Consider the following 24654-nt stretch of genomic DNA (forward strand, 5'->3'; position numbering starts at 1 on the left):
GGGATTGTCCTGTAACAATATTCGTTAGAAGATGGTAAGTATAGGCTGATGTGCTTGCCGGAATATTTTGAGATGTTTTTGAATTCTAAAACAAATATCAACAGAAGATACAGTCGTAGCATGTTCTTGGTGTTTACTATAGGGCAGCAGAAAATCGTAATTTTTATTTATTGTCTTGCTTTAGAAGATAGTAAGTATCATCAAGAAGGTCAGCGCCGTTCAAGCCATTCAGCGTAAGTATATTCCATTCTGTGTAAAAAATCCTCTCCACAGGGAGAGGACGATGTTCATATTTATTTGTTTGTCGGATGGGGACACAAAGCCTTATGCTAACCTCACAATACTATTCGTCTAACAATAAACGGGGTTCGAATCCATAATTATTCAGTGTTCGAAATCCATGTATTAGAGATTCTTTTATTCTAATGCCGAAGAGAGTTTAAATCCATGATTTTTTATTCTGTTCACGGCGACTATTGGGAGAGAAAGGTAGTTTTATTCCATGCGATCTGCCTGTGTGTTAAATTCTCTTGTTACCGCGCACCCACCTTCTATCAAGCTAAGTTTTCTTTCTGTTCAGAACCCGACGAGGAATGTATGTTGACTATTCAAATCTTTACTGTAAGATAACAACAGTCTCTCTCTCTCTATATATATATATATGTTCTATGTCCTCTGCAACAGGATTGAACCTGCACAGATTGTCAAAATGTTCTATTTTGTCGGATGGTGACATGAAGCCTATCGATGGTGTAGGGGGAAGAGCTATCTAGTACAGAAGGGCATCTGTCCGTAAAACTGTAAGGAGGAGCAACGCGGCTAAGCCCCGCCAGAGGAAGAGAAGGTATTGAGCTGACCTCCGTAACTGTCAGGAGGAGGAACGCGGATTTGTCCCGTCGGAGGAGATTGAAGGACTTACCTGACCTTCGTAACGTTATGCTATTGAGAAGGACAGCTAGCCTTAAAACTATAATCTTCTGCGGTTAGGTCCCATGGCTATGTCCTGTCAAGATAGCAGCTGTCATCTTCACAACTGTTACGTTTTGAAATTCCGCGACCACATAGTTAGGATGGCAGCAGTGAGCTTAAGGTCTGTTAAGTTGGTAGCAGTGAGGTTGGGGACGTTCACTTGGTTGACAGTTGTCAAAAGCACGTGGATTTTAAATTTCGTGCCATCCACGTAGTTAAGATGGCAACAGTGAGGTTAGGCCCTGTTAAGATGGCAGAACATTGGTTATCCATGTTCACTTGTTCAAAATCTGCGTCCACGCTTTAGGACCTGTCATCTTGACAGCTGTCAAAAGTACGTGGATTTTACATTCAGCGCCTTCTACGTCATTATGATGGCAATAGTGAAGTTAGAACCTGTGAGGTTAGCCAGGTTTACTTGTTTAAAATCCGCGCCCACGTGTTTTGGACCTGTCGAGATGACAGCTATCAAAAGCACAAGGATTTTAAATTCCGCGCTCCACGTAGTTAAGATGGAAACAGTGAGGTTAGGCCCTGCCAAGATATCAGCACTAAGGTTATTCACGTTCACTTGTTCAAAATCCGCGCCCACGTGGTTAGGACCTGTCATCTTGACAGCTGTTAAAAGAACGTGGATTTTAATTTCCGCGCCCTCTAAGTCGTTAAGATGGCAGCAGTGAGGTTAGGCCCTGTCAAGATGGCAACAGGAAGGTTATCCACGTTCACTTGTTCTAAATCTGCGCCCACGTGGTTAGGACCTGTCATCTTGACAGCTGTTAATAGAACGTGGATTTTAAATTCCGCGCCCTCTAAGTCGTTAAGATGGCAACAGTGAGGTTAGGCCCTGTTAAGATGGCAGCATTGAGGTTATCTACGTTCACTTGTAAAAAATCCGCGCCCGTTTGGTTAGGGCATTTAAAAAGCACGTGGATTTTGTATTCCGCGCTCCACGTAGTTAAGCTGGCAACAGTGAGGTTATGCCCTGTCATGTTGGCAGCGGTGAAAATAGCGATGTTCAATTGTCTAAAAAAGTGAGGTTAGAGTCCGTCAAGATGACAGCTATCAAAAAGCACGTGGCCAAGCACGTTACTTTACTTACAAACAATAGCACGTGGTCGTGAAGTCATGGGGTCAGTGACCGTGGCCGGGGCCAATGTCCTCTGGTGTTGACTCAACAGCTAAAATGCTGACGCTATGGCTGTCAAACACCACTGCTCTACTACAGATTACGTTACTGACGAACCAATTTCAGAAGTAATGTCCTTATGTCATTATTGAAAGTAAAATACGTCCTACTTATTTTTTAGATTCTACTATCAAAATATGGATAAGTTCGGCGCTAAAATGCAGATCACCGATACGTCTTTTATCATTCAAAGGCAGATCTTGTCGTGGAGTAGCCTTCGACCACTTGGAGAACAGATTGGGATCCTTTGGGGTGAAAACAAAACATTTTTTATTTGCCTGTTGATTGCAACCTGACTTGTAACTCGGGGCATAGCGAGTTGTTGGCATATTGTCGTGCGGTACTAGTAAATTGAACCATGTGCCGAGTTATGCGCCCTACTTCTCAAATAATTCATATTTTACAATTTTCATTTCACGAAAAGTTATCACCAGGTATTTTCCACGTTTAAAAATAACGTTAAAGACCAGAAACTTTTTTAAGCCGACAAAAAGCGCGCCCACTTGGCCATTATCGCCGCAGGCGGCGGAGAACATGGACAGCGTGTCTGTTAACATGCGATGTGATTCAAAAGTTAGTCATCACGCTATTCATTTCTATTTTATATACGTCATGGTCTGCGCTGATCAGAGTGAGTTTTGCAGTTGGTCTTTCCAGAATTTCAATTTATGAATATCAAATCGAATTTTAGCTAGAACGAGTCATAGTGTTTATGTTGGTACCCGTATTCGCTTTAAACTCTATGAAATTTGAGTGCATGAGGGAGTGGTTGGCTGATTGAAACGGCGGGAGATGTGTTAAATTGGCTTTTATAAACAGCTTTCAGTTTATTTTGACTGCAAGTGTATTGAGTTGTCGACGCTCCAGTTTCTCTTTTTGGTTCCGGAATACGGTTGTTCGTAAGGCAATTAAGTCTTAAAGTGCGTACTCGCAGTATTTACGTTGTCTTATTGTAATTTTGTTTACATACTGTGGAGCTGTCAAAAATTTGATGTTCAGTTCCCTTGTGCCACTTTTATAAACAACATTGAGTATTCTAGGAAGAATCGTGTATCTTTCATGTGGGTAATTATAAAATATGCTACAGTTTGTACTTGTGACGTCTCGGAAGACCAGGTGACCAAGAGTAGATGAAGATTCAACAAGGCCTCGCTATTATCAGAAATTTATATCATTTCTGTGTTAATGTATCTTTCTTTGTTAAGCCTTCAAGAGTCTAACTTTTCAGGTGAAGGATACGTATATGTTTTATGCTGTATTTTTCAATCTCTGCTAGTTACGATATCCGTGAGTGAATATATGACACGTGAGATAAGTTTATAATTTGGGTTGTAGCAGTTCAGTTGTCCGACAGACCAGTTATTTTCACTAACTACATGGATTACTGTACTATCAGTCGACGAGTACAGGCCCTGCAAACCACGAGTTGGTTCCATACCTCTCTGCTTTATGCTTGTTTCCTCCAGGTGGTGCCAAGGCCGAGTTTTGTCTTGTCCTTTGCCAGGTCGTCCATCTAACATAGTATTCTTCAGGGCGGGCGGCCAAATTTAGGTACTGGTAATGGGTAAATTAAATTCAGTGATCTACATTGAGGGCTGTCACCCAGGTATTCTGTTTCCCGTCAAATGTCTTCTTCACTAATCTCTCTTAGGATGTGCAGGCTAGTCGGTCTTCTTATTGGATTGTTACATTTCTGCAGGATGGTGGTTACTGTTTCAGGAGATGGATTTCTTTACTCTTACTACTTCATGCATCTCGAATCCATTGCTGTGCTCTGTGATGTCCATTGAGAAGTTGTTGTCTCTGCTAAACCAAGATCCCAAGTATTTAAATTGCCCTCTTGAACCTGAGATCATCTGACTCAAAGGAATTCCTACTGCTTTCCACATTCGACAGTGCTCAACCTGTGTCCTATACAGATTCTGAAGTTGAGTGCCAAAACCATGACATGAATCAGAACATGGAATATTCGAATACTATGTATTAGTTATGATTCTAAGAAATTTTCAAAAGTGTTAAATGTATGGTAATGGCCTTAACTACGCCAATAAAGATATTTATTTATCTATAGTAGTTTTGATTTCACTCCACTTCTCTAGGGGTTCTAAGGCTTAAAACGTCGCAAAGATTCAGTTGCAGATAAGCAAAAGGTAGGTTAGAAATCCATCATGTGGTGGCTCAGATAATGTCAGAATTAACCGAATGTTTGTGCATTTAACTGTATAACTAACATTGAACATGTTTGACAGTGGAGAAAAGTTGAGTTACCTCTGGATGGGCAAGCAAGGGGGTGTTAGGAGCTTACACCACCACGAGATAGTGATTGTTGAAATTTGATATCCATGCCCTTAGAGCCAACTGTGTATCTTGCACCCTACCGATTATTGATTTCGCATATCCTATTTGGTGTACCCCTTCACCTACTAATTTGAATAACATTGACCGCATTCAGTCATTCTTCTGTGCCATTGTTAAAGCCAGAGTATCTGATTGTTGAAACTTGAGCAGCAACCAGGTACTGGATAAGTTAAACCTCCGCCTGTTATCTACTTGCAGGAAAGTAACCGACCTTAGATTCCTATATAACGCTGTTAACAGTTTATTTCGTGTATCCTCTTCCCTGCATGTTCCAACTCACAAACCAGAATAAATCCATGCCTTCATATTCTATATTCCCTCCTCTCTCTTGTTCAAAGAACTTTATTTATCTTCATTCCAACCGTCCTTAACTCTTCAGACGGACGCTTTTTCTTTGCATGCCTCCTTTAATTGAATCTTCCTTAACTTAACCTAGCTCCTTTCTGTCATTTATTTTTTCTCTTCTCATTGCTGTCCCCCTTTATTGTACATAATGTAGGCCTAATATTTATGTTTTACTTTACTTTTCGTATGCGTCATATCTGTATTTATTTTACTGTGTCCAACCAAAAGTTCTCTTCGTTTTAATTTCAATGTTTAATTTTCTCGTTCTTTTCATTTGCCAATATTTTTATTGATAATTGTTGTTTCCGTAAGTTGTTATGTTTTTAATTTTCTTCTGCTGCTCCACGAATCTACTACGCTGGCGTAGCAGGGGGAGAGGTGATACTCCCAGGTGGTGGATAGGGGGGTACTACCCGGCTTGCCGGCGAACTTGAGGGAAATAAAATACTTCTCGCAGACCAAACACACTACCCCCTGCAGGTGGGGGACGGGCATGTAAAATACACCTGCGGTATCCCCTGCCTGTTGTAAAAGGCGACTAAAAGGGGCCCAAGGGACTCTCACCATGGGAGCGTGGGGTGGCGACCACGGGGCCCTTAGCTGAGTCCTGGCATTGCTTCCACTTACTTGTGCAAGGATCCTCACTTTCGTCTATCCTGTCCGACCTCCCTTGGTCAACTCTTGTTCGTTTCCGATCCCGAAGGTATTGGAGCATTCGAGGCCTAGGCAGTCTTTCATTTTCACGCCTTTCGTGGCCCTTGCCTTTTTTCATCTGTTACTTCATTTTTTGAAGTGATGGATCCCTTCTTTCTTCTTCTTTCTCTCTCTCTACCCCCTGTGGGTGGGGGACGCAGACGGAAAATACACCCACGGTACCCCTTGCCTGTCGTGAGAGGCGACTAAAAGGGGCGACCAAGGGCTGATTGTCTTCGAACCATGAAACTACTTTTGATTAGTACCATCAAGTGGGGAACACCATGGGTTGCCTTTACTCGTGAGTAGTGCCACTATATTGGGTACACAATAGGTTTGTGATTCATAGCAGCAGTAGGTGTGGACTGTGGGTTTCCAGTACCCGTGAGTCGTACCCACGTAAGCAACACCACGGGTCTGGGCGTAACCTGTGAGTTGAACCACTATATGAGCAACACCGTGGGTCTGCGTTGCCTGTGATTGGTGCTCACTATGTGAGGAACACCACGGGAATACCGGCGCCCGTGATTAGTACACCTAGGTGAGGAACCTCATCAGTTTGCGTTGGCTGTGAGTGGCGCCATTGTGTGAGAAACACCATAGGTCTGCGTTACCTAGGTACAATACTTGTGATTAGTACCATAATGTTTGGAACACCGTGAGTTTACGCTACCTTTGATTAGTACCCCAACATGACAAATACCATGGTTCGACTTTACTAACGACATGTACCATAATGAGGGGCTGTCGACCTGGATTTTGGACCCCTTTAAAAAATGAGCATCATCATCAGGATTGTACTTTAGAAGTGGTCCCTTGGTCAGTAACGCTGTTTCTTTCTGGTAGTTTTTGGGTAGGATCCACTGATTATTTTGGGTTCATGTCCATCCGTTCATACTTTGTCATTTTTTTTTTCTTTTGGTCAGTGGATGATTTAGAACTTTTGTTTTGGCATTTCATTTCGTACCATCAGGGGCCGATGACCTAGACGTTAGGCCCCTTAAAACGACAAGCGTCATCATCATCATCTCTTCTGCTACTTTTGTTACTAGTTGATTTTTCTTCGTTGCTCTTCCATTTATTTTTTGAAAGTTTGCGTTGTGTTATTCCATTGTAAATGTATATTTCACTTCGGAACTCTGTAATTCGGCATCTCGCTGTGTTGGTTTCTCAAATAAATAAATAAATAAAATAATAATTAAAAATGTCCCCATTCTTTACACACAGTAGGGAGTCCCAGCTTGTTGAAATTACCTGAGGGCTTTAATGCTATTCACAACTTCGCTTTACTTTCATTTCTCCAAGTCCAATCACCCTACACAGCAACTGTGTTCAGACAGCTAGGTTTGAATGCAGGGATACTCATCACGCAACACACAATGACTGTTCTTTGGTTCGACTCCAAAGACTGTCCAGTAATTCACACAGTCACATGCAGTGAACAACTAAACAGCAGTAGGTCAACAGTGCTAAAAAGCAGGACAGTACTCCTCACAAAACTATTATTAAAGCAGTTCCAATTACTCACGATAGCTGCTTCCCTTGCTGACTCATGGCAATCATCAGTCCACTGTGACAAATCTTGGTTTAGGTCAACAGCTGAGAGCCCAGGGTTTATTTTTACTCTTCCTAATGTGTAAACTGTCTTCTTTTGGTGTAGTCTGCCGTGCGGTTAGGGGCGCGCAACTGTGAGCTTTCATCCGGGAGATAGTAGGTTTGAACCCCACTGCCGGCAGCCCTGAAAATGGTTTTCTGTAGTTTCCCATTTTCACACCGGGCAAATGGTGGACTTGGAGAAAAGAAAGCAAAGCGAGGTTGTGAATAGGATTAAAGCCCTCTCAGGTAATTTCAACAAGCTGGGACTCCCTGCTGTGTGTAAAGAATGGGGACATTTTTAATTATTATTTAATTAATTAATTAATTTATTTATTTATTGTTGCCATTGATGCTTTCACGACCCGTACTTATAGACATGATACTGCATAGGCTTTTGGGCTTATGCCGTGTCAAGAAAATAAGGTGAAATTCTTTACGTTTCGCAGAGAACTGTGCTCTGCGTCCTCAGAAGAAATCTCAACTGTCCACGAGAAAGGCTTCTTAAACAATTTATTTGGGAAACCAAAACAGTGAGATGCCGAATTACAGAGTTCCGAAGTTAAATATACATTTACAATAGAGTAACACAACGCAAACTTACAAACCTTCATTAAGGCCACGGCCGCTTCCTTCCCAATCCTAGTCCTATCCTGTCATCGCCATAAGACCTATCTATGTCGGTGCGACATAAAGGAAATAGCAAATAAAAAATAATAAATAGATCTAGTCTTGTGTTTTTGACATTTTCTTTCCGTTGGCGATTAAAAGGACCCGGTTCCTCGGAATCGCTTCAAAATTGATCTTACCGTACCCACACTAACACCACATTGTGGAGAAATTTGTTTTTGTAGTGACAGGTACAGAGGAGAGTAAAATTTAAGCCAGCAAAATGAAATACCTAAGAAGTATAAGCAAGACAAGGAAAGAGATCGAGGAACGAAAATGTGTGAAAGGAGGTCTGAGTGGAAAAGAAGAAACCTGGACAGGGACATAATGATGGAAGAGGAATGGTGGAAGGAGAGAGGAAGGTGGAGAAGTGCCATAAATGCCCAGATCCGGGAGGAGCTGGATAAGGAGAAAGGAGGAGGAGGAGGATGATGAAGATGATAGTTATAAATAGTTTTAAAAATGACTTATGTTTGGATTAATTTGCATGCTACTGTACAATGCTGTGAAGGCGCTGGTCAAGAACTCTCTCGAAGATCTTCAGGGCGTGACATAAAAGGCGTATTGGTGAATAGTTTGAACACAAAGGCAGGTCCCCCTTGTTTTTAAAAATGGGTACTGTTACGCTTTGTCCAATCAGTAGGAATTTAACCAGACTCAATTATGGCATTAAGGAAGTCTGTTTGCCAGGTTTCCCTCTTAGTTCCTTGAGCTTCCACAAATCAGTTGTCAGATCATTGGGATCTGGTACTTTTGGTACTTCTTTACTTCTCTGGTTGTGATTTGAGGAATGAGACCTGCAGTTTTCTGACCTTTGGCTATAAGCTGGTGAAGGAACTCAATGTTTGAAATCTTACTGAAGTGCTTTTGCCACCATTTCAAAATTGCACGTATGTCGTTTAGCCTATACATATCCTTGCCCTAAATACATTTGTAGTGTTTAGTGTCCAAACTGCTTTGCTTTGAGCTCTTGCCAGTGTGTAAATAACCTTCTCACCCTCCTTTGTGTCCAATTGCTCGTTAAGGTTGCGATAGTGTTTGCCACGTGCAGTCCTCTTAGCTTCCTTCTGGATATTCATGTACTTCTGCCAGTTCTCATCCGTCTTCTGTGCGCACCACTCCTTGAAGGTTGATTTCTCCTGCACCTTCTGCTTTACCTGGTCCATCCAAAACCCATGTCTGCTTCTTATCTACATGGCGGTGTCCTAACTTCTTGGTGCCAAGTGTTCCACTGCAGTGATGACGTGAGTCATGGAATGTTACCCACACCCTGTCTACTAAATTTTGGAGTGATCGTAGGGAGGGTAGTGGTGGTGTTGATTGGCCAAACATTCAGACGGAATTAATTTTACATTTGGCACAGCAGGAAAATTGCTTCTGCCACATAGCAAAGTCAGACTGGCTGCTGGCTTTGCCACAGGTATAGGTGATCAAGTGACTGGGTTGCTTCATGCAATAAATTTTAGTGATGAGCAGATTGGTTGCTTAGTCAAAATCAAGGATTCACCGATCATCATATTTCCTCAAGCCGTATCCTTTGTTCACAAGGCAGTCACGCCCATCATTGGCACTTCCAACATGGCCGTCAAGTTACCGCAGAGTACTACTAGGTCCTTGCCAGTCAGGATGAGATGTGGTTGTACAGGTCATTCTAGAAATGATCCTTTTCCTTATCGTCATGGCTTGTTTGGGGTCTGGCTCCATGGCTAAAGGGTTAGCGTGCTGGCTTTTGTCACAGGAGTCCAGGGTTCGATTCCCAGTAGGGTCGGGAATTTTAGCCATAATTGTTTTAATTCCGCTGGCACGGGGCTGGGTGTGTATGTAGTCTTCATCATCATTTCATCCTCATCACGACGCGCAGGTTGCGTACGGGCATCAATTCAAAAGTCCTGCACCTGGCAAGCCTAACTTATCCTCGGACACTCCCGGCACTAAAAAATAGCCATACGCCATTTCATTAAAAAACATTTTTTGGGGGATACATTGATATACTAGTGGATATACTAGGATATGCTAGTGGTGGTTGTTGGAATCAATGACAGTGAGCAAAATACCAGTTGTTAAGAAATTTGTGATAACTATAGAGGAGTCACACTTATATTGCAGGTGGTTAAAATACTGGAAAGGATATTAGAAAGAAGAATGAGAAGAAAGATTGAAGGAAAATTACAAGAGGAACAATCTGGCTTGAGGAGTGGAAGATCTACAGTACAGGGGACCCTATCTTTAGCATGAGACGGCTGATGGAAAAGAACTGGGAATATGGAAAGGATCTGGTTATGACTTTCATAGGCATAGAAACGGCATATGTTAGTGTCGCCAGAGAGAATTTGGGAAACCATGGTTAAAAAGAGACTTGGAAGAGAAATGTTAGAAATGGTGCAAGCAATGTACAAGTGTGTTATCAGGGTACTGACCCCAGTTGGAAAGACAGAATGGTTTAGGAGTAAGACTGGACTAAGACAGGGGAGTGTGGCGTCATCTATTTTGTTTATTATTGTCATGGACGAAATTGTAAAGGAAACAAAGGAAACCTATGGAGATAAAGAGATGAAGGTACTGCTATTTGCAGATGATGATGTGATCTGGGAAAAGAATGGCAAAAAAGTGCAACAACATCTGGATGTATTGAATGAAAAAATTTAGCAGTATGGCATAAAAATCAGTACAGATAAAAGCAAGACTATGGTGATGTTCAGAGGGGAAAGGCAAGGAAAGGGCACTGTGAAAATTGGAAGTCAGAGTCTGGAAATCAAATTAAAAAAAACAAAATCTCTTTATTTGCAAATGAGGTGTCTACCTCGGTGGCAAATGGTACCCTAAAATACATTATTGTCAAGCACTAAATATTAAATTAACAAGAGAAGAAAATTTTCCTATAATACAATATTATACAATTTACGCTAACAATGTTTTCTACTAAACACACAGCTCATCCTTAATAAATTTATATGGTTTACAAAATTCTACTTATAATATCTCCTGTACTACTTACAAATATAGTCAACTGATATACAGTATGTGGAATTACTTCAAATGATACTATACAACTGGTATAAGATTAATATTTACATTGCATTTATTTATTTACTTTTTTTTTTTAACCCATTCTGGATCCTAAGTAGCATAACGACCTGCTGCGTCTAACCAGAGCCCCTTTTGCCACCACTTTTCAGAGTTCCTGAAGGGCATTCACAGCTACCCTAGCGGTCCCAGGGCGCTCGAAGTCCCCACTGTACTTCACCCCTACAGGCAGTCCCCTACTTTGGCTGTCCAAACTCCTTAGACCAGGGGATGGAATTAATTTATTCACACACATTTTTTTAAATTTACAATAACCTGCACTGGTCGAATGCCCTCTAACACTTCATTTATTTTCTCTGTTGCTGTTTATTCTCTTCTTGAATATCTGTACAGATTTTGGAAAAGGATCAAACACTACCCCTGGTAAACTGTTCCACTCCTTCACACCCTTCCCAATGAATGAAAATTTACCCCAATCGCTTCTGCTAAAATTCCTTCTAATTTTATATTTGTGGTCAGTCCTGCAGATATAATTATTTTCCAACTGAAGCCTCTCACGGATATCTCCCCATGCTTCTTCTCCTGTATAGGCTCTATATAAACCTATAAGTCTAGTTTTCTCCCTTCTCTTACTTAAAGTTTCCCACCCAAGTTCCTTTAACATTTCTGATACACTGCTTTTTCTCCTGAAATCCCCTGTTACAAATCTTGCTGCTTTCCTTTGCACACTATCTATTTCTTTTATTAGATATTCTTGGTGAGGATCCCAAACACTGTTTGCATATTCCAATAATGGACGAACCATACTCAAGTAACTTTTTTCTTTTAATTCTTTGTTGCATCCTTTAAGTAGCCTCATTATGACATGTAACGATCTGTATGCTTTCCCAACAATGTCATCAATATGACCCTTCCAGTGCAAATTACTTTCAAATTTCACACCTAAGTATTTGCACTTGCCATCTTTTGGGATAACTACCTCATCCAAAGTATATTCAAATTCAGTTTTAAAGCTCCTGTTTGTAAAATTTGTAACAGTTGATTTGCCTCCATTAACCTTCATATTATTTTCTTCAACCCATTGTTGGATACTTTCAAGGTCCCTTTGTAATTCTGAACAATCCTCAATGTTGTTTATTTCCCTATAAACAATTATGTCATCTGCATACAATCTTATTTTTGATGTTATATTGTTCCATAAATCATTTGCGTATATTAAGAAAAGTAACGGACCGATTATACTACCCTGTGCAATTCCCTTCCAAACTTTCTCTTCCTGAGATACATTATTTCCTACTTTGACTTTCTGAACCCTTGAATTTAGAAATGTTTTTATCCAACGTGTAACCCTTACGTCCAGTCCTATTCCCTCCAATTTCTTTAATAATATTCCATGTTCCACTCTATCAAAAGCTTTGGAAAGATCTATGGCTATGCAATCTAACTGACCTCCTGAATCCAACTGATCTAATATGTCCTACTGAAATCCCACCAGTTGTGCCTCACAAGAAAATTTCTTTCTAAATCCATACTGGCTCCTCATGAACCAATTTTTATCATCACATATCCCTCTGATGTACTTTGATATTAAACTCTCCAGTATTTTACAAACTATACTGGTCAGGCTGATTGGTCTGTAGTTCTCTGGTTTCCTTTTATCACCCTTTCCTTTATAAATTGGTATTATTATAGATTCCTTCCATTCCTTTGGTATTACACTATTATTTATGACATAGTCAAAGAGAAATTTTAAATAAGGCACTATGTACCACCCCATTGTCTTTAATATCTCCCCAGTAATTTGATCACTTCCTGCTGCTTTTCCTTGCTGAAGCAGTTGGATTTCTCTGAAAATATCTTCGTTTGTGAATGAGAAGCTTCTTGTTTCCCTCTGTCTCTCTCCCTCTCTATCTTCTGTTTCGGTTTCCAACTCTTGACAATCATCTACTGAATCTCTAAATTCCCTACTAAATAGGTTTGCTTTCTCAGTATCTGTTAAATAGTGTTCACCCCCTTCTCCCACCATTGTAGGAATTTGGATTCCTTTTCCTTTTTGATTCCTGATATATGAATACAGCTTTTTCCAGTTCCCTTTGTGGTCATTACCCTCTTGAAGTATGCCATTCATATAATTCTCTTTTGCTTCCTTTTTCACTCTATTCAGTTCCTTCATTAGCTGTTTCCTAGTTTCTCTACTCTCCCTACCCTCTTTGATTTTCCTGTTTACTATTCTACATTTTCTTATTAATTTTCTTATTTCCCTTGTATAATAAACAGGGTCTGAGGTCATTTTACCCTTCTTAACAGGTACAAATCTCTTCTCTCCTTCCCAAATGATTCCTTTAAATTTAGTCCAAAGTGTATCCACGTTACTCCCTTCACTTATCCAACAACTGAATTGTGATTTAAGGTAAGTCCCAAACTCATCAACTTTAGTTTTTCTGTACAATTTCTTGTCTTGTGTAACCCTCTTATTAAGCCTTTTTGGTACGAGTCCTACATCCATTATTACAGCCTTATGGTCTCCTATTCCTTCAATTACCTCAGTTTTATCAACAATTTCCCATGGTTTAACCAAGAATACATCTAGTAAGTTATTGAGACGAGTCGGTTCTTGTACTACTTGTGTAAACCCTCCCTCCCAAATTAATTTATTTGCCAGTTTCTGTTCATGAGGTTCACTTGCAGCTCCATTCCATTCAACTTCAGGCAAATTTAGATCTCCCCCAATTATTACCATATCATTATTATTGTTTTTACGAGTATAATGTATTATTTTCTCAAAGATTTCCATGTCTCTTTCCTCTCTTCCAGGCCTGTATGTTCCTATAATTCCCACCTCCTTCATATTATCACAAACTAATTTTATCCCTAATATTTCATCCCTTTCATCGGTAAACCATTCATGTGAACAGTAAGTTTCCTTCACCAGAATAAACACCCCCCCTCCCTTTTTATCTCCTCGGTCTCTACGATAGACTGTGTACCCTTGTGGAAATACTTCTCTATTACCCACCCCTTCTTTCAACCACGATTCCACTCCTATCACCACATCAGTCTCATAAGATTCCATCAATGTACCTAATTTTAATTGTTTATTTACTACACTTTGACAGTTTACCAAGCGCAATCTCAGACCCCCTTCCTCCCTAAAACTTGACTGTTGCAATTGGGTAACTTGAAATTCCTTACTATCCTGAGTTTCTTTTTCTAGTTGACTGAGCCAGCTTGAAGTACAGCTGGCTCTTTCTACTAGTTTTCCTGGTCAGTATTATAACTCAAGGGAGTTGCCTGTTTTACAGTACATATCTTAAGATCAATAAAAACTAGAACAATATTTGCTATCACCGGGCGAGTTGGCCGTGCGCGTAGAGGCGCGCGGCTGTGAGCTTGCATCCGGGAGATAGTAGGTTCGAATCCCACTATCGGCAGCCCTGAAGATGGTTTTCCGTGGTTTCCCATTTTCACACCAGGCAAATGCTGGGGCTGTACCTTAATTAAGGCCACGGCCGCTTCCTTCCAACTCCTAGGCCTTTCCCATCCCATCGTCGCCATAAGACCTCTCTGTGTCGGTGCGACGTAAAGACCCTAGCAAAAAAAAAAAAAAAAAAAAAATTTGCTATCTTTTGTTTACCTGAATTGTTTATATGGAGGCCATGTTTTGTATAACAGTATCTCTCAAAACTGCTGCATTCAATAACCTGAGTATTCCGAAAATGTTTACAAATTTTAACAATATCTGTATTGACCTTGTCCACTTCAATGTTCACACACGAGTCTCTACTCAAATCATGCCTGTGGGGCACGTTCACTACAAAAACGTTAGTGTGGGTCAGCTTCCCTAGTGTATGTTTAAGTTGTGATCTTACATTCTTGGCGTCGTCGTGAGCTACGTCGTTCGTCCCACCGATAACAGCTTTAAATACCTAGGAAATGAATTAATGCAAAATGCTAGGGCAGATATGGAGATTACCAGGAGGGTACAGCAGGGCAATGCATTCAACCAAAGTGTAAGAAAACTTGTTTGGAGCAAAGAAGTACCAAAGAAAATAAAGATAGAATGTACAAAATGAAGTATGTACTTGTACTGACATATGCAGCTGAGACTTGGACTTGACTAGCAGGCAAGGGAGTAGAATTCAATCCAGTGAGATGAAATTTCTAAGAAGTGTGATAGGAAAGACAGAGTGAGAAATGAAGTTAAGGAAGGAAGTTGGGATAGGAAAGCTAAATGAGAGAATTGGAAAGAATAAACTAAGGTGGTTTGGACAGGTAAAGAGGATGGAGGAGAATAGAATTCCAAGACAGATGCTGGAGGCAAAATGAGAGGGCAAGAGAGCAAGAGGAAGAACTAGATTAAGGTGGATTGGATCAGTGAAAAGCAGCATAAGAAGACAAAATTTAAACTGGGACAAGATCGTGGAAGAGGAGTGGTTTAAGGAAAACGAAAGATAAAGTGCCATAAATACCCCGACCTGGCAGGAGCTGGATAAGGGGAAATGATGATGATGTTGCAACCCAAACATACGGTCATTCTCAGTCAAATATATTAGATAATCTAAAAACATTATACACGATTATATATAGTGCTTGTTAAAAAAAGTTTTTCATTAAAAATCATATGAGTTGATGGTCGTTATGAAATTTTTTTGCTGGAGGTCTTTTTGCTCCAACCTTCTCATTGCGCCTTGATGCAATTCAAATATATCTGTACACTGTTGACTCTCAGTTATTGTGTTTACACACAGTTACTTGAAATGTGCAGCTTTTTGCATTATAACTGTGTATTCGCAGGTAACTAATTACTCTTCTTCTGTGATACCGCCCTCTGCTTTTCTCGAAAATTCACATGGCTACTTTGACCAGTCAGATGCACAATTCTAGAAGTGACTACCTTGTGTATAGCTTAGTAATATTTCCTAAAAATTATTGGAAAAGTGGACTCGCCACTGTATAAATGGTACTGTATTTAAAAAGATGGACCTGACTGCCTTTTGTATAACTGACTGGGTTCTTTTGTTGACAATGTAGTATCATGTATAGTTATGTTTTGTTGAGAGAGTTATGACTTTACAGATATCACAAAGAGTAATATAATATACCTTTCATTTAATGTTGTATATGGTCTTGGTTTTTTTGTAATGATTTCTCTTTCATTCCAGGTTTGAAATGGTTTTAGATGTAATTACTTTTGAGAAGTCCTTAGATAAAAGGTTTGAAGAGAACTGGATTCTCTTTGGTAATGAAGAGAAACCTTTATGTGCTTCTGAAATTAAGAATGTCTGGTGTGACCTAGTTGAATTAATGTTGGAGCCATCTGGATGGCAAGCACTGTGGAAAGTGTCAAGACTGACTTGTGCGGAATATGGCATCCAGTTTCCATCTCTAATATTTGTTATGGTAAAGTAGCCTTTTTAAAATTAATTAATTAATTAATTCATTCATTAATTTATCATAAGACATTAATAACGTATAACATTGGGGGTAGGGAGAAGTAAGTATAAGAAGAAGGTTTAAGATTAATATCTAAATTATTTATAAATTGCACAGCCTCTGGAGTAGCATCTTAGAAATCCACAAAATTTCATGAGCAGGATGTAGTTTGTTAAGCTATATGTTATCTATTTAAAAATAGGTCTGTAATATACAGGATCTCTCTTATAAACCCAGACCAAACGTGTATGCAATCTTGTATGAAATCTTACCTTATAACCGATGCTGGAAGTGTCATCCTTCATGATGAGAAACTTCATAAACACCAGTAGGATTTTCTGCATCCCAACAGCGAGAGTTATGACTGTTCACATGACCATTAAGATGAAACCAGGCCTCATCCGAAAAGAACACAAGCTGTGGTTCAAATAAACTGTCATTCAAGGATGCAAGATACCACTTACAATATCTCACTTTTGTGCCTGGATCAGCAGGTTTTAAACAATGGGCCCGTGTAAACCTGTACAATTTGATGTGTAACAGCTTCGTAGCTCTGTGTACAGAAGAAAGCAAAACCCCTACTTGTGCTAATTTTATGAGTGATTTATTTGGTGACCGTTCAAGATTCGCACCAATGTCCTCTAGCTTTTTCTCTGTTAAAACTGTTTATGCACACGCTTTTTTATTGCGCACTGAGCCAGTAGTTTCAAATTTATTTACTATTACATGAATCTGTACTCATGAAGGTGGCACTTCACCAGGAAATTGCTGAAAAAATATATCGTGTACCATCGAGCAGTCTTGTAGGTAAAACAACTTTTACATATAAAAATACGGTGTTGCAATGATAAACTGTCTCAGCATTGTTACCAGCTGAGATTCACTCTGGGCATTGATGCTGTGTTGAACACGTGCACGCTCCTTGCAAGTTCAAGCACTATGCGTGTGCCTCCTCTATAATTGCTTACGTCTCAGAGAGTAGAAACGCCGCTGGACGGTCTGGGTTTATAAGAGAGACCCCGTATGTTGAGGTAATGTAATATGTTAAATATTTAACCTTTCAGTGCTGTGTTTACTGCATAACTGAGTGAGTAGCTGCGTGTTTTGGGTCACGTAGCTGTCAGCTTGCGTTTGGGAGATAGTTTAAACTCCACTGTATGCAGCCCTGGAGATAGTTTTCTGTGGTTTCCAATTTGTACACCAAGCAAATGCTAGGGTTGTACCTTAAGGCCATGGTTGCTTCTTTCCTGCTCTTAGCTCTTTCCTATCCTACTGTTGGCATAAGGCCTATCTCTGTTGGTGTGACATGAAACAAATTGTAAAAAATGTTTACTACATAAAATTATTTAGAATCAAGGACTGGAAAGGAACAAACACATGACAAATAGTCATTTCTAGAAAATAGAAACATGGGAGGGAACACATGATAGGTTGAACATAATGACGGGTCATAAGAAGATGGAGCATCAGAAATGGGAGAAAAAAAGCAAATATGAGAGTAGAAAAGGACTATCTTCACATAATCATACTGACCCATCACTGTGTTTATCCTTTTCGTGTTCCTGTCTTTCTATAGATGACTTTGTCACTTGTTAGTTGCTTTTGATTATTTATCCTACAGTATTTACCCACTAGGTTTCTTTTCTCCTATTATGTGTGTCATGTTGCTAGTCTTTTCTCACCTGTATTTGTCCTTTTGTCTCTTCCCTCTTCCTGGGTTTATGTGGCTTTTGTTGTGTCATACACTTCCTACATCAAGACTGGTGATCTGTCAAGATCTGCCCTGATGAAGCTGGGAAGCAGGAAAGAACTCTGAGGGATGAGAAAAACGGATGTGGAAGAACTGGGATTGATGAGGAGAGGACCTGTCCACTTTCAGATGGCTGTGTATAAAGATGTGAACATTGTCCTTTTTATTATTATTATTATTATTATTATTATTATTATTATTCCCAGTCTGTGTCATAGTTTTCACATTCAATGTGTTTATTTTTATACTATGCCTTTGCTGGCAGGACCTAGTGTTTACAGTGCACCATGTCTTCTGGTATAGGCTAGAGAGCAATTTTGTTACTTTCATTGATCTGTCTCTGTCTTATCCTTGACTTTGACAATATGAAAGTGACTGAGGTATGAGCGATGCTAGTAATGCCATTCCATGTGCAGCCAGTCCCTGCTATGAATGGTGTGAACATGTTGCTCATAGGGTCGGTTGGTGCATGCATTTCAGTGGGCTTGGCAGACTGATATGTAATAGCAACTTCTGGCTCGGTGAGGAAAGCAACGGGAAACTACCTCGCTCCTCATTTCCCTAGTACGCCTCTTCAGTGATGCCTAGGCCATCTATGACAGCTGATGGCAGAGCTGTTGAGGATCCAACCAGCCTTAGGGCTGAAGACTGAACATACATACACATTTTTATACTAGTTTTCATTGATAACCTTGCTAAAAAAATGTCCACCCTGGATATCGGGTTCTGGAACTTGAAACTCCAGAACATTTATTTTGAACAAAGCCGTGATGTGTTACTAGAGAATATCTGTTTGGATTTTGAATGCAGTAGTTTCTCATTGCTTTCTGCACTCTCATGCCATTGGCCAACTAGTGCCTCATCTATCTTTAGGGGTAATTTCTCACCCCTTGGATAAGAGTGTGCCCAACCTCCCACTTGCTCTTCCACCCTCCACAGAGGCTGTTAGCATCTGATGAAAGATGATTATCTTATCTCAGGAGATATTTGGTCTCTTATGTATATTAGCCCGAGCACTGGGTTGCTCCTTTCACCACCTACGCTGTTCCGAAGTCACATATGAAATCAGATGCCAGCAAAAAGAAGTCATGAATGACTGAATAGATCCTTGAAATGATTGATGAGAGGAGGAAAGCAAAAAGCAATCCTGATGAATATAGGAACATCAACAAGATCAGGAAAAAATACGAGCAGTTAAGGAAAGATAAATACAGGAAAAATGTAATGAAACAGAGACCTTACAATAGAAATATGACAGTTTCAGTGTTCATTTAAAAGTTAAGGAGGTACAGAATTAGGGTGGAACAAGTTTGTAGATAATGAAGGAAAAATAATTGTTGGATGATGCGAACTGAAAAATATATGAAAAAGATATATTACACAGCTGTTTTACGATGATCAGCCAGAACCTTCTTAAATAGAGGCAAGACAGGACAAGAATTGTGATGGAAGAATTAAAAGCAGCGATAAAAGCAGTGGAAGATGGTGAAGCCCCTGGCACCAACAGTGTGAATGCTGAATTTCTCTAAAGCTTCTCTGAAGATAATGTGAAATGGAACTCTGACAAGATTCCTCAGGAATTACTTTAATCTGAATTTATCACACTGCCTAAAAATCTGGAGCAAAGTCATGTGGTGAATACAGGACTATATGAGCCACATATTGAAGATTTTTCTGACAGTCATTCACCAAAGACTTTATAAGATCTGTGAAAAACAAATATCTTCTGCACAGTTTGGTTTCAGAAATGCAGTTGGCATACGTTAAGCTTTTTTTTTTTTTTTTTTTTAGCATTCAGGTATAGTTTCAAAGATGTAGAGCAGGCAAATGCTGGGGCTGTACCTTAATTAAGGCCACGGCCGCTTCCTTCCAACTCCTAGGCTTTTCCTATCCCATCGTCGCCATAAGACCTATCTATGTCGGTGCGACGTAAAGCCCCTAGCAAAAAAAAAGATGTAGAGATGTGAATTGCAACATCTGTGCAGTTTTCATTGATTACCAGAAAGCTTTCTTTTACAGAGTAAAATATCAGATGATGGTTGAAATTTTTAAAAACATTGGCTTGGATGATAAAGATCTAAGATTACTGTACTGCAATTGTAAACTTGTATTGGAACCAGTCTACTTCTGTAAGGTTGGTCAGAGAAAACAGGGAAGTAGTAGATATTTTGTGGGGTGTAAGACAGGGCTGTATATTGTCCCCACTGATTTTTAAAATCTATTCAGATACATCTTCAAGGAACCCCCTGTGGGTGGGGGATGCAGACGAAGAATACACCCACAGTATCCCCGGCCTGTCATAAGAGGCGGCTAAAAGGGGCGACCAAGGGTTGATTATATTAGAACCATGAAACTACTTGTGGTTAGTACCACCACGCGGGGAACACCATGGGTCTCTTTTACTTGCGCGTAGTACCACTATGCTAGGTACCAAATAGGTTTGTGATTAGTAGCAACAGAATGCGTTGCCAGCTTCTACAGTACCTGTGATTAGTACCACTTTAGGAGTGACACCATGGTTCTGGCTTGCCTTTGATTAATACCCACTATATGAGGAACACCATGGGATAGTGCGGGTCCCTGTGGTTAGTACACGTATGTGATGAACACCATAGGTTTGCGTTGCCTGTAAATGGCGCCACTATGTGCAAAACATCATAGGTCTGTGTTCCATGTGCAAATTTCATTACCTGTGAGTAGTACCTTACTGTATTGAATGCCATGAGTTTACGCTACTTTTGATTAGTACCGCAACATGACAAAATACCTTGATTCTACTTTCGTAGTGATAAGTACCCTTATGTGGGGCCGATAACCTGGATTTTGGACCCGTTTAGACTAAAAGCATCATCGATTCAGTTATGCTATAGACGCAGTCCCTTGGTCAATAATACTATTGACTCACGTCAGGTTTCTGTGAATGTGAGGTATTGCGGGTCAGATCCATTGATTGTTTAATATTCATCTCCATTCATTCTTCGGCCTCACGTTTTGAATTCTGGTCAGTGGAGGATTTTGGACTTTTAATTTGTCATTCCATTCCGTCTCATTTCGTACCATTAGGGGCCGATGACGTACGTAGATGTTAGGCCCCTTTAAACAACAAGCATCATCGTAATCAAGGAAGCTCTCGTGGATGTAGATATGGGAGTGCTCTTAAATGGCAACTGGATTAATAACATTTGATATGCTGACGACTCAGTAATTTATGCGGATAGTCGAGTTAGCTTACAGTATCTTATTGATACTTACACAAAAGCCATGAATATGGTCTAGATATAAATCCTCAGGAAACAAAAATGACCATAATTAGTAAAAACAGAGTTCCTGCATGTCATATTAAGATAGACCATAATCTCATTGAACAAGTACATAAGTACATATCTTGGGACCACCATAAATGACCAGGTGGATCCTTCTGTTGAGGTGAGTTCTCGAATTGGAAAAGCCAGGGTTATTTTCATTCTGTTTAAAAATCGTGGGTTAGCAGTTACTATGAAAGTCAGACTTTTGCACTTCTGTGTTTTCTCTACCCTCTTCTATGGCAATGAAAGACTGACAGTCATTAAGTAAATGGTTGGAGTTTTTTGAGATATGGTAGTACAGCAGGATATTGAGGGTGCCATGGACAAATCATGTTACAAATGCTGAGTTTCTCCAGAAAATGAAGAAAGACAAGGAAGAATTGCCCTCCGTGAAGACAAGAAAGATTCAGTACCTTGGACATGTCATGAGGAATGAAAGTAGATACCATCTTCTACAGTCTATTCTTCAAGGGAAAAGAAGTGTTAGTCAGAGAAGAATATTCTGGTTACCAAATATCAAAACTTGAACCTCCAAAATATGTACAGAGTCATTCCAAGCTGCAGGTGACAGAAAGAGCACAGCCAAGATGGTTGCTAACATCCGAAATGTTTAGGAACCAGAGGATTTCTTCTTGTAATGTTGGATGGTTTCCCTTCTCAATCCATGTGAATATTATTACTAAGAAAAGCAATAAACTATCTTGGGCATATTATGAGGAATTCATTAGAGGTTTAAAATCAATCCTTGGCCCAGTTAAGGAAAGTTGCTGAAATCACAGTGATTGTGATTTTCAGAAAAATTATGAAATGTACTATTGATCGCAGAGGTGTTTGTTCAGTATGACATCACATCTTTGTAACTGAACTAGATTTCTTGCTTTAATATTAACTTGTTGTCTTCTGACTTCCCCATCATTAACTTTGTAAAGGTTAAGGTATATCTTGGTTTCGTGCTGTTTGTACTTACTTTTTTTTTTTCCTATACTGTTCTTCCACAGTTTGTTTTCAGTAGGCTATATTGACATGACTCCTGTAAAATCAGGTTTCCTAAATCTGAATCTTCCACAAGCGTACTGTGCTGGCATAGCAGGGAGAGAGGTGATACTCCCAGGTGGTGGATAGTGGGTCCTACCCGGCTTGCCGGCGGACTTGTGCGAAATAAAATAGCTCTTGCTTACCAAATACACGACCCCCTGTGGGTGGGGGATGCAGACGAAGAATACACCCACGGTATCCCCTGCCTGTCGTTAGAGGAGATTAAAAGGGACGGCCAAGGGATGATCGGATTAGAACCATGAGACTACTTGTAATTGGTACCATCACACAGGGAACACCATGGGTCGCTTTTACTTGCGCGTAGTACCACTATGTTAGGTACCGGGTACACATTAGGTTTGTGATTAGTAGCAACAGTGTGTGAATTTGGGTGGGTTTTACAATACCTGTGCTTAGTACCACTATATGAGCGACAGACACCATAGATCTGCCTTGCCTATGATTAGTACCCACTATGTGAGGAACACCACGGGATAGTACGAGTACCTGTGATTAGTATACCTATGTGAGGAACACTATAGGTTTGAGTTGCTGGTAAATGGTGCCGCAATGTGAGAAACACCATAGGTCTGTGTTACATGTGTGCATTACATTACCTGTGAGTAGTACCATAATGTATGGAATATCGCAAGTCTACGCTACTTTTGATTAGTATCGCAGTGTGACAAATACCATGGTTCTGCTTTCCTAGTGATAACATTATGAGGGGCCGATGACCTGGATTTTGGACCCCTTTAGACTACAAGAATCATCGATTCAGTATTGTGCTTTAAAAGCAGTCCCTTGGTCAGTATTACTTTTGTTTAACACTAGTTTCTGGGAATGTGAGGCATTGCAGGTCGGATCCACTGATTGTTTTAAATTCATATCCATCCATTCCTTCTTTGTCATCACGTTTTGAATTCTGGCCAGTGGATGATTTTGGACATTTAAATTGTCATTACATTTCATACCATTAAGGGCCGATGACCTAGATTTTAGGCCCCTTTAAACAACAAGCATCATCATCGGATTTGAATGTTTTGTGTAATGAAATCATATGCTCACATTTGGGCTTTTAAACTCCAGAACCAAAGATCTGACCCAAGTGGAGAGGTACTGTTGATTCAAAATGTGGGACTTGAGAGAAAATACTACACTAAATGGACCTCAGCTAAATTTGCAAAGGTGGGGAAGTCTGAAAAAGGTTACTCCATGACAAAAAGACATACATACGTGGTTATGTTGTCTAAGGATAGAGCACTTTTTGCTTTACATTATTATAGGTTAATGATTCAGACCCCAAAAGAAAACACAGCAGGGAAGAGGCCCAAATACGGAAGTTGGATTTTTTGAAATCAGTGATTTGACCATCTAAATATAAATTCCTGACTCCTCATATGTAACACTGTTGAAATGCTCTCTTGGGGCCAAAGATAATGGTACAACAGCAGCTGCTGTATGACCCTTGGGGTAAAAAATGTGAGAATTTGTTAATTTAGTTCTTATTTACTTCTGAATATAAATTCAGACCTATGATACATCATCGAGTAGAGAATATTATGCCGTACATAACAGTAGACTACTGGTGTAGTAGAGGTATCCGTAGAAACTCTTACTAAAATACTGTTGTTGTAATTAGAATAGGCTTAATTGCAGTTTGGAATTGTGTAGTTCTTGTGTAAGCTATTACTTTCGATATTCAGTAATTAACAGCAGTTTTGATCCTGTCAGGGGTTGTAGGATAAAAAAAATAGAGCACGACTAAGTAATATTGTAGTGTAGTCGTATATTAATTACCTTGTTGTGTACTATCCCAGACAATATATCCCTCTGTTCATTTATTTTTTGCAAATAAGTTATTTTATTTTTAATTTCATTTTTCCCCCGTAAAGAATGGCTAAGGAGCGCGAGTGTACTTACTGTGGGTGCAGCGAGGCATTGAGGGGTATGAGGGAGGAGTTGGAAAGTTTGAGGGAGATAATTAGGATTCTCACAGAAGACAGGAAGGAAGATAGGACTCCCTCAAACAATGTACAGGTTACAGTAGGTGTACAAGACGGAGGGGAAGGAAAGGGAGGAGTTGTAGAAGACAGGTGGTCTAATGTTCTAAGGGGAAGGAGATTGCAGGCTAAGGGCTCTATTCAGGATCAGAATTCAGGACAGGTGTCTGTGCGAAATCGGTACGAGTCACTCCAGGTAGAACAACAGAGGGAAGATGAGGGACAGGGAACTGTTGGTGAGATGTGTGGAAGTAGGAGGAAGGGAAAAGGTAGGAAAGGAAAACGTAGAGT

General features: G+C 40.0%; 1 protein-coding gene across 5 annotated transcripts in view; it reads left to right on the forward strand.

The window, feature by feature from the left end:
* Window positions 1-2928: 2928 nt before the first annotated feature.
* LOC136877479 (protein nessun dorma) overlaps window positions 2929-24654 on the forward strand; it is a 206844-nt gene continuing 185118 nt past the window's right edge. For 3 of the 5 annotated variants that reach the window (XM_067151559.2, XM_067151562.2, XM_067151558.2), the window contains exons 1-2: window positions 2929-3075; window positions 16000-16237. In XM_067151559.2, coding sequence (XP_067007660.2) covers window positions 16007-16237 — 231 coding nt within the window. In that variant the 5' untranslated portion in view covers window positions 2929-3075; window positions 16000-16006. Of the gene's footprint in view, window positions 3076-3112; window positions 3384-4261; window positions 4306-15999; window positions 16238-24654 lie in introns of those variants that run through there. The other 2 variants (XM_068228662.1, XM_067151561.2) reach the window with 2 other exon arrangements.

Source organism: Anabrus simplex, chromosome 7 (assembly GCF_040414725.1).
Source record: "Anabrus simplex isolate iqAnaSimp1 chromosome 7, ASM4041472v1, whole genome shotgun sequence".
Taxonomy (NCBI): domain Eukaryota; kingdom Metazoa; phylum Arthropoda; class Insecta; order Orthoptera; family Tettigoniidae; genus Anabrus; species Anabrus simplex.